General features: G+C 36.1%; 1 protein-coding gene across 1 annotated transcript; it reads left to right on the forward strand.

Annotated features, from left to right (window-relative positions):
* The first annotated feature begins 8 nt into the window (after nt 1-8).
* On the forward strand, nt 9-11,307 carry LOC117665781 (uncharacterized). Its single transcript, XM_034418019.3, has 8 exons — nt 9-201; nt 1,752-1,873; nt 4,193-4,331; nt 5,835-5,956; nt 7,153-7,263; nt 8,551-8,657; nt 10,227-10,317; nt 11,035-11,307. The coding sequence occupies exons 1-8, from the start codon at nt 105-107 to the stop codon at nt 11,146-11,148; spliced, it is 903 nt and encodes a 300-aa protein (XP_034273910.3). The 5' UTR covers nt 9-104; the 3' UTR covers nt 11,149-11,307.

Consider the following 11,307-nt stretch of genomic DNA (forward strand, 5'->3'; position numbering starts at 1 on the left):
TTTGCGCATGCGCTCAAGGCCGAGCGGTCGAGTCTGACTTATCTAGGCGTAGGGAGAAAGATGATAGAGGCGCGCTTGCGCGGTACCTTCAATATCAGGTAAGGATGGATTTTCCATCGGCTCGCCAAGCGGTGCTGAACGTAATAAAGGGTGCGCGTGCGGGGGAGTTGCCTCGCCTGCTGCACTGGCTGAGAACATCTAGTAAGCGGAGTTTCTTCTTACGCGTCGTATTATTCCCCCCAACACTTGAAATAGTATAACGTGAGGTCGCCAGACAGTTACGTGTAGTCTTTTATAGGATACGCCTTTCCATCTCCCCCCACCCATTTTTCCTCTTTTTCTTATACTCAGAACGTTTATTTGTTTTACACTTCGCTTATCTGCCCCTTTTTATCATTGCTTTTGCTGACTCTTAACTTGGGGAAACCGCATGCAGAAACCTTACTCAATCGGTTTGGTTTAATCACATCAAACATGCTGAATCAGATTAATTGGTCATTTGATCCAATTGATTAGATCAATTCAGTGACTCTGGGAAATCCAGAAGAAAGATACGGCATCCTATATTGATCTCCAGTAAGAATATGTGGAAGCTGGGCTGCCTTTGAAATTCGTTTTGACATAGGCGTTGTGATGGATTGCAGTTAAGACTAAGAGTACACACATGTCCCACTGGGTGGGTTCACTTTGCATCTGATTGCTTGGTATAAAATTTGTTCTCTCTGTAAAAGCCATCTAAATGTATGACCTTTGCTACCCTGTTTCCCCCAAAATAAGACATCCCCTAATAATAAGCCCCAATCAGGCTTTTGAGTGCATGGCAATAAGATCAAGCTCTTATTTCAGGGTTCAAAAAAATATAAGACAGGGTCTTATTTTCGGGGAAACACGGTATGTATCCCAGCCAAAAAATAATAATAATAGAATATATATGTATTAAGACAATTGTTTATGTTACAATCTTTGGGCATCACTTGAACATTTGCTAGATTACAATTGGAGGGCATTGTTGGTAGTGAATTTTGAATTTCTTTTTTTTATTATTATTTTGCAATGTCGTGTAAAGAATTTTTATCCCAGGAATTTCCCCTTTTGGAGGTGTCTCTCAAGGATCAGTCTTGGACATTGTTTTTGTTGTTCCTTTGGGTGCTCTAATTCCTGATCAACATTTCCAGCATCACTGTTATGCTGACAAGTCTATCCAGTCTTTTTTTTTTTTAATTTGATTTATATACCGCCCTTCTCCGGAGACTCAGGGCGGCTTACAATGCATTAAGCAATAGCCTTCATACTTTTGTATATTTATACAAAGTCAGCTTATTGCCCCCACAAACTGGGTCCTTTTCTGACCCTTGCTGGCAAAGCATGTTCATCTGTAATGAAACATTTTATCAACATTTCCTCTTAAATACCCTTTTACTGGCTAATGCTAAATATGAATAAAACTAAGATGGTCCTGTTTTGGCCTGATTATCATTCCAGTCCATTACTGAGTCTTTCCCTGTTTGTCTTCAGGGCTGCTGTATTGCCCCCAGTTTCTTCTTCTAGGCCTTGATTGATTCTTGATTGCTAACTAGCTGACTTGATGCCTGTTTACTGATTGTACAGCTAGTGCCATTAATTTTCTTTTGATGACTGTTTGTAGAATCTGTACTTCTAGGAATCTGTGCATTCAGCAGCCAAGTTAAATAAAGGTATTGCCTTGAGTTTCACATGATCATTGCAAAATCCGTTTTCCCTGTTTTTTGCAGATGACTTTGATGAATTTACATGCAATAATGATGATATCATTCTCAGAAGTATTGCTGAAGATATTCGACATCGTTTGCCTGTTGAAGCAGTGCTCAATTCAGAGCATAATGCTCTTCAAAAAGTAGGTTTTGCTATTTAACCCTCCCATAAACGTTGACAAGTGATTTTTAATTAATTTTTTATAAAACCATCTATACTTATGGCTTTGTTGGCTTTTTGTTGATGTAGTCCAACAGAAGGCAGAACATAGATCCAAGTTTAAAGTAGACATTTATGCAGTAATATCTCTAGGAGTTATTCACAATTATATCAAGATTATTTTTCAATTTAAAAATGCAAAACATTCTCTTAATTGGCCTTATCTTTAAAGTTCAGTGTTCTTCAGTGTTCTAAAATAGAAGTATCAATGTATTGCTTGTAATTAGATACTATATTGCTTCAATTATATTATTCAATTTTAGAATAAGGTGTTAGAAGGTTATAGTATATTGATATACATATTTGTATACTGTATGTCTCGATAGATTTGGACATAATCGAATGCTCAGCCGATTGCCTTTATCCCAGGGATTGTTGTGACCCAGGACCGCGTAGTTAATATTAAATGCAAAATAGTTCCAAAAAACAAACAGATTTTATTCAAACAGCTGAGAATTAACTCATTCTCAGCGTATTCCAAATTAAATGAAAGCAAAGTCCTCAAAACACCATTCTTCAGTTTATCTCTGACCTTGGGATAATTAGGCAAACTGCCAAAGGCTTTTCTTGGCAACAGTTCAGGAACAGAAGACACTGACATCCAAACACGAAGCAAATCTCTCAATGGTTGTTTTTCAGCAAAGAGGCCAAGAGCCATTGCTGATCTTTTAAGCCTTATGGGAGGGGCCAATCATCTCTTGGTCCCACTCCCGAGTCGTCCTCTCTGCATTAGCTGCTCCTGCCTTCTGGCAGCTCTTCTCATACGTGCACTAGGAACAAGCTCCTCCTGTTCCTCTGCCTCTCTACTGTCAGCCTCTGGAGGCTCCGAAGTCTGCGCATCACTCCCTGGCCCCATCTCTGCCTCCAACGCAGATCCCTCATCCGGGCCTTCCCCAGCCTCCAGGACTGGCCTCATCGCTGTCCGACTCCGTTGCCAGCTCCGCAGGCTGCTGGCGGACCACAACAGGGATAATCTCACCATTAGGTAGTGTAAGGCAGTCTCCTAAAGTGGGTTGATATTGGGATGCAGCAAAAATATCTTGGAGAAGAAAGCTAAGTCCCACATTCTGCCTTTTAAGTTAGTCTACTGCCTCAAGGTACATGAACAATTAGGAGCAGCATCTTTTTCTTTTTTTTCTAAATCTGGTGAACATCTGGATTCTACTAAAATGGAAAATATTGTTGTTTCCTATGGATGAATATGTGCTTTTTTACTTTGCTTGTATAGAAGTGTCTGAATTTTCTTATAAAAAACTGGATTGGAAGCTGTTAATTTCCATTAACAAATGTCTCATTGGTGTGATGAATAAGAAGTAATTTGTTGTCAATTGAAAACACCATAGACAAATTAGTGTGGGAAATTCTATTTCTGTTTCTTGGATTCTTTTGATATAAAAGGGATGAGGCTTCACCTTTTCATGAAGAGAGGACTGACAGTTATCAGATATCTTTTCCACTTCGGAATCAACTCTTAGGAATATTTATGGTTTTAAAGTTATTAGGAGCTATTTTGAACTGGAAGAAAATCTGTGACTGTGCACAATTGACTCTTATGATGATCCATGTAAGCCACAGGATGAAATATTTCTTTATTTGTGAAGATTTACCAGGTATTAGAGTAGATCTTTTTAAACTCAGCAGTAAGAACTATAGCAGAGTTTCTCAATCTTGGCGTTTAAGATGTATGGACTTCAACTCCCTAAATTCCCTAGCCATTCCCCTTGCTGGCTGAGGAATTCCGCGAGTTGATGTCCAGACATCTTAGTGGAAGTCCCCAGGGAAGTAGCATCAGTGGTTGCCCCATCCTTATGGAATAGCCTCCCCAAAAGATCTAGGCAGTCTCCTAATTAAATTTTAGGAGGACAATGAAGGCTAATTTTGCTAAATGGGATTTAATTTGCTTGCTAACTAGATTATTCTTCAGTGTGATGGAGAATTTTTTTTTTAAATTATGTGTGATCTGGATTTTTGAATTTTTGCCTTTTTAACTTGATTTTATGGAATACTTTTGTACATTTATGGTGCTTAATTTTTCCATTTCATCTCTATGCATTTGTGATTGTGAACTACTAGAGCCATTCAGATATGATTAGGACTGTGGTGGCTCATGTGGTAAGATGCTGGGCCTACGCACTGTTGAGGTTGGCAGCTCATTGTATGATTATTGAATTTCAATGGCATATAAACTGATGTGGAAGAAAATGTCACAAATATTTATCAAGTATGCCTTTTTTCTCTTCAGCTTCATGAGCAGACAGTACCCACCATTCATGTTGATGCTTTCCTTTATGATGATGACTGTATTGACTCTTTATGTGAAGAAGGAAAGATGAGCAGAAATTATTGTCTAGCCTGTGGCTCTCATCAGACAGCACCATTAGGTAAGCAGTTATGTATTGTATTTTTTTTTTTACCAAACTACAGCACTGACCTGAGTGTTCCCTTGCTGACATCAGACCAATCATTTTAGGCTGGAGTTTGTGGGTGCTTATATAACATACAGTAAATATTATGTGACCTTGCTTGTTCAAGAAATAGCTCCTATGGCAGCTAGATACACAAAGCATGTTTTGATTAGAAGGCAGCTGATTAGGTTGCTTCTCGATAAACAGGTACTTCTCACTCTCTAGAAAGCTTTGTAGCAATTTATTGTAACTTTGCATATTTTTAATCATGTAGTCAAAAGGCATTACATCCCTTTTTATTTCCTAAGAATGCTGAAAGACTACGCTATATGGTTTTTACCTTATGGTTTGCAAGATTTCAATTAAGTTTTTGATTCTCAGTATAAAATCTAAAAGAGAGTCTAGTCACTAAGACAAAAAGCCTAATAAGTGCCAAAGGCAATATTAGTGGGTATATTAGTACCCGCATGTGCTAAGATACTCATGATCACATAAGCTTGAAAAATAAGAAATTGCATCTGCTTTAAGGAGACAACTCTCTAAATCTGGTGCAACTTTTTAAAGTTTGGGTTGAAAAAAGATAAATTGCTTTCATAAATACCAGAAAAATATTGTGCTTGTATGTGATCAAAAAATTTTTTCCAAAGTATTTTCAGATATACCTTTTTTTTTTCTGAATGATTATAAATCAAGAAATTGTGGTGATGATAATCTATTTTCAAATGTCCAAATAACAGGTTAATTAGTTTCCAGAGTGGTTAGATATGAACATGTTGCAATCTGGAATGTGTTTCAAAGTCAGCATGCTAAATTTTGTTGTTATGCTCACTTAATACAATGCAAGAAGGGAAAAAAATAAAATCCAGGTTTTGCCTTCAGCTCAGTGATGGCTAACCTTTTCCGGACTGAGTGCCCAAAGTGCTGTTGCCCCAGTTCAGCTCTGCTGAACATGCATATGTGCCCCACCGCCTGCCCCCCCATGCATGTGTGCGCGGCCTCCTGCCCACCCCCCACCCCCCACGCATGCGCAGCAGAGACCTGAACACCAACTGGCCGGCAGGAGGCACACGCACATACGCAATGGAGCTGAACTGGGGTGACGGCTCGCATGCCCACAGAGAGGGCACTCTGTGCAATCTCTGGCACATGTGCCATAGGTTCGCCATCACAGTTCTAGCTACTCAAAGAACCATGTCCATAATGTATTCCATTTAAATGCATATATACTCTGTTCAGTTTTCAATTGTACATATATATATATAAGGCTAGTAGATGCTAAACAGATCCAGATATTAGATATGGCGAACCCCCTTCAGGTCATATGCATCCATTGCTTTTTTGAAAATTGCAGCAGAAATGTATAATATCCAAATAGGCTTGGCAATATTTTTATCCCTGCCCAAATTGAAAATTTAATCCAAGTTCTTGTAATCATGTGTTTCGTGCTGCAATGCCCTTTGTTTTATTGTTGTTTCCCAGAATTCATTTCCCATTCCTTTTCCATTGTGGAACTGAAGTTCCTGTACCAGGAAGTATTGCCTGACCTGACAGGGAAGGTTCTGGTTGACGTGGGCTCCAGGCTTGGAGCAGTCCTGTTTGGGGTAAAAGCTGCATCAGAAATCGGTTGACAATGTCTCTGTTTTCCCCCTCTCTCCTTTTGCTGTTAGTTACTGTCCTATGCTGTATAATATTATTTAAGCAAGTTTCTGGTTGTTATTTTTTGAACCTTAATTTGTTATTGATTTGCTGGTTTTGTTTTGTTTTGTTTTGTTTTGTTTTTTGCTTATGTATTATTTTGACATTTGATTACTGACATTACTCAACTTGAATATAATTTTTGGAATGCAAAAGTTGAGGCATGGATCCCTTATTACAGGAACCAGCATATTATGGTATAATTAAAGACATGAATAACCTCAGAAATAACAGGCTGTAGTCATCAAGCTCTACCCTTGAAAAAGAAGGATGCTGGCCTTATCCTTTGCATGCTTTTAGAATTAACTAATCTCTTGTGCAATGGTCATATTTCTGCTCTTGCCTTAAGAAACTATTTTTAGCAAGTAGATGCAGAATCAGCCTTCACATTTATCCTAAAATAGAAAGTGTAATTATTGCTTACATGGTTCGAAAGTAATAACCTTTTACAGGTTGAAATAACAGAATAACAGAATATTCTGGTTTAAAACTTATTATTCAAGCTGAGCTTGATTTTTCTTGACTACATAAATATGTTCATGCAGTCTTCTCAGAAGCTGCGGAGAAGTGGCTAGTAATTGCAGCCTTCTTCTCCCCTCCCCAATTTTCCAGTCTAGTGCAGAGCCCTTTTATTCCTTGGAGTCCCAATATTATAAAGTTTACATGCCTCTGGACTCCAAGTGAGTGTGCTTAATTTTGCTGAAAATTATTTTGAAAAATATGTTACTTTTTATTGAGACAGAAATAGAACATTATTAAACGCATGAATAATATCAATAGTGTCTAATTACTTTTATTTAAATTGGAAGGTCAATTCAATTAAACCAAAGTAAATTTAGGAACTGTCTGGAACCTATCTCTTTTTTTAGGGTCTGGCTCCAGCAAAGCATTCAAAAAATGGATATTGCCTTTGTTCCCCCAAATTTAAATATTTCCTAGGCTGCCATGTGAGCATATATTTAGCATAGTCATCATTAATAAGGCCTGCACACATTTTGAAAGCAAATTCCTTCAGATAAGCAAAATTCAGATGCCTAGTACAGTTCAACTCTGTATTCCAACCCACTCTAGCGACATCTCAGTTTTTCTACTTTTATTTTAGGCCTATTGTTATAGTTCAGCATCCCAGATCTATGGAGTTGAAATGAATGGAGACTTTTACCAGTTGCAGGAAGCTATTATTTCAAAGTATCGATTTGATGACAGAATAAAGGTGAACCAATACATTTGCTTGGTTTATGTATGGAAGGGCTGCAGGTTAGCATAATGCTCTTTTTATTAGAAATGCAATATTATCTCAGTTACTTTTAATGTCTCAAGCAAGTGACTTTGAAGTAAATATGGTTGAAAGTCAGCTGAGCTTCATTTGTATATAATTAGTGAAAACCAAGAGGAATATAATAAACTCTGGATAAGTTTAATATTGAAGAAACCTTGTAGCCATCCAAATCTTTTATCTACCTAAGTTCTTGTAAGGCCAATTCCTGCACAGTAAAGAAAACATTCAGCATTTTTCTAACTCTCAGGTGTTACATTTCCCATGTATTAGCTTATCATTCTGATAATTCTGTAAGGGAGCAAGTTTCCACAGTACTGTACATTCTTATGTTAGGTTGCAGCTGTGAATTGAGGAGAAACTGAAGCCAAGAATGATCAACTTCCTTAACATTCATGAGAAGATGAGAAATTTCTGATTCCTACCTAAATTTTTATCTACAATTTGATACCATCTCATATGAATATAGAAATACAGATTTTGATATTTTGCAATAACTTTAATCTACAATCTTCCTTAATAAGCACGGCATTTGACCATCTACCATTAAGAGAGTAGGTTGGGCTGAGGTAGTGCTGGAGATCCAAACTCAGCAAGAATCATTCTACCATATTCCTAAAGTGCTTTGGGGTATATGCATTGTATTAACTAAAGGAATGCCAAGTAATGAAATAGCAGTAGGTTCCATTTTAAACAGTGTTCATAATATGATTATCTTAGATGCAGAGTACAGGCTTAGTTCAGCTACTTGAGGAGAGGAGACAGAAAGTTCCCTCAATCCACAGACTTGTTTTAGTAAGCACAGGCCAACAGAGAGACAGACACTGGGTCTGTGTATATAGAGACTCTTCCTCTTATTGTGTCTTATCATTTTCCTTATTGACAAAACACTCCTAAGTTAAAGAAACAGAGGAACTCCAACAAGCAGACTTCGTTTCTCTGTTCACCTTCAGTTCTGTTTCATACTTATGGCACTGTGTATCTCACAGCTTGCTTACTACATAATTTTTAATTTCTTTATAATACAATGATAAGATTAATAACAATCTGCAGTATTGGAAAAATTATTTTCTAATGGTCAAGAGATTAGTCATGTATACTGATGCAAGACTAATAGAAGGGTCAGAACTAGATGGTTTTCCTTGATCTGAACATTTTTTTAACAATCTTAAATATTATCACATGGTTTTCCCCATGAACCTCTGCAAAATCATTTCTCTTTAGGTGATTAATGCAGATATTTGTACTCAAGCTTCACTTCTTCAGAATGCAGACATTGTTGTAATGAATAATGTCTTTGAATATTTCCTTGACAGATCAGAACAGGCTAGGTAAGTTCTCTTTGTTCTGGAAATCTCTAGAAACACTGTCTAACACCCAACCAACTATGCATATGCTATTGTTCTTTAAAATCCAAGCCAGTATATAAAAATATAATTGTGAAAACTGATATATATTCCTTTGTTGTTGTTTTTTGGGATGCAAAAATATTCCAATTAAAGACAGCTGAATAAAAAAGTTTGTGAAACCTATAATTTCCTTCTTGTTAAGGCTAAAACTGGACAGTTAGATACTTGTGCCAAATCCAATTATTTATTTATTTTTTTACTAAATTTGTAATTTAATAAATGTATTAAATTTCTCTCTACCAAGTTCGGGCAAAATGAAAATCTGTCAAAGATCAGCTTGCCTTTTAAAATACATTTTGAAATCATTCTCATGCTTCATGAACCTCAACAATATGAAACATGATTTTCATGCTGTGGGTAGTTGTAGTGTAAATTATGTAAGGTAACCTGCTGGTTCAATGTGCTTGATTTATTTTATTTGCTCTAATATGCAAAAATAAATACTAAAAGACATCAAACAGAGAAAATGAAAAGAGATTAAAGTAGTTTATCAGTGTGCCTGATAAAGACATAGGTCACATGGATTCTTTTAACAAAGGAAATGAGAAAAAGTTAAATTAACCAACATGATACAATTCAATCACCATCAACCATATTAAGTAACAATTCTTGAAGAGATGATCCAAATTCACCTGAAAGATTGAGAAAAGCTTCCATTCTTTTATTGAAAATTTCTGAACTAACTTGCTGATATAGTGAAAAAAATGTTCCAAGCCATAATTCATGTTCCCCCAAAATAAGACATCCCCTGATAATAAGCCCAATCAGGCTTTTGAGTGCATGGCAATAAGGCCAAGAGCTTATTTCAGGGTTCAAAAAAATATAAGACAGGGTCTTATTTTCAGGGAAACATGATATCATCACTAGATGGATGGTCCTCACCTTTTTTTCAATAAAGAGAATAGGGACCATTATTTAACAGATTTAAAGGTTATTCCAAGTGTTCTATAAAATAATGTGCTACATCTAACATTACGTGACCTGCATTTACTTGCTCTGTTATTACTCCCATACCTGATGCAATGCCACCAAAGATCCCCTATTCCTGCAGAATAGATCTGAAATTCTGTATATGGGAAAATAAGTTATTCGTTGTTAAATGCTGCCCCATTAGTGGAATGACACAGTTGGATAGAATCCTGTATCTTCACCAAACAGAGATCCCTCTTTCTCTATTACCACAACGTGTTTGTCATAATTTCATATATAAAGTAAATCTGTACATGTGTAAGGAAATAGAATCCAGTACAAGATCCAATTTGATCCTATTGTTCCTAATAAACTATGATATTCTAGAAGGCCAAGTTATTTTTCCCATATATTCAGCCTGTATAGATCTTTTCTTGTTCATGCAGCTCAGGCAAAGTTTTCCAAACATTTAGAAGCTGCCCATCTCCCTCACAGATCAATTCTTGGTATCTTGTGTTGTTTCATATGATAGAATTTTTGGAGGAGTTGCTTTATAAGAAATTTACTTTGTTTTACTCCTAGAGCATGGAAAATCATAAGTCAAAATGTAAGAAAGCCAGGGTCTTTATTAGTGACTGTTCCAAACCTTGAAAAGTCTCTCTCAGAGCTTCAGGTAAAGAGCTATTTTTCAAACTATTTACATGGCAAGATTTTTCTTGGTGCGTGTTTTAGGTAAATAATGAATTAATTATAGCTGCTGAATAATGTTCTACTGATAAGCATTTGCACAGTTTTCTCTTTTGGAGGTAACTTCATTGTAATGAATCTAGATTGATCATGGGAGATGGCTTTGAGATAAACCATTTGACTTAATCTTTCACGTTTGCAACTCATTAAACAATTTCAGAAGGGACAAAAAGGAAAAGAGCAATCTTTTTCAACTCTCCAGAAATCTCAAGCTTTAATTGGTAGGAAAATCAAGGGGATTATTTTATCAGGATTGGGAAAAGCACATTTCTAAAACTTTCTAAAAATTTGCCCCTGAAACTTATTCACCACAGAAAGCTGCAACCATCACTTAAAATTATTATTCTGCATGGTTAGAATATGTTTCTAAATTTTATGGGAAATCTCACTTGTATTTTCTTCTCCTTCCTTTTAACTGATTTGCTTATATAGAAACAGCATCATTGTAAGATATAGAAGCATATTTAAATTGTCTATGTAGGTATTACCAATACTAGTCTCATTTCACAAAAAATTAGATGTTATCTCATTTTTAGATGTTATTTTTAAATGTTATTCAATGTTATTTTGCTTACGTACCTTCAGCATTTCTGAGATTTATGTATTTTATGTGTTGTAGTGAATTGTTTTAATTTCTTTTCAGGTGGACATTCAGCTCAACCAGTGGGTAGAAGCAGTACCAGTGCAATATGATGAATTCTTAGAAAATGCTGATAGAGAAGCACTTGAACAAATTTACTTGTACAGAATTCTATAGCATACAAAATATGTACATTCACATCATGTGCTTTTTAAATAAAAAACATTTTAAAGAATGTTACAGTTTGTTAAACTTTGTGTTAGGGACTGCCTTTGAAAATAATATGGAAAATCAGTGATGCATTTTTGGTAAATAAACATGAAGGCATTAAAAAAA

Source organism: Pantherophis guttatus, chromosome 1, assembly GCF_059756535.1.
Source record: "Pantherophis guttatus breed Tessera chromosome 1, ASM5975653v1, whole genome shotgun sequence".
In the NCBI taxonomy this organism is placed as follows: Eukaryota; Metazoa; Chordata; class Lepidosauria; order Squamata; family Colubridae; genus Pantherophis; species Pantherophis guttatus.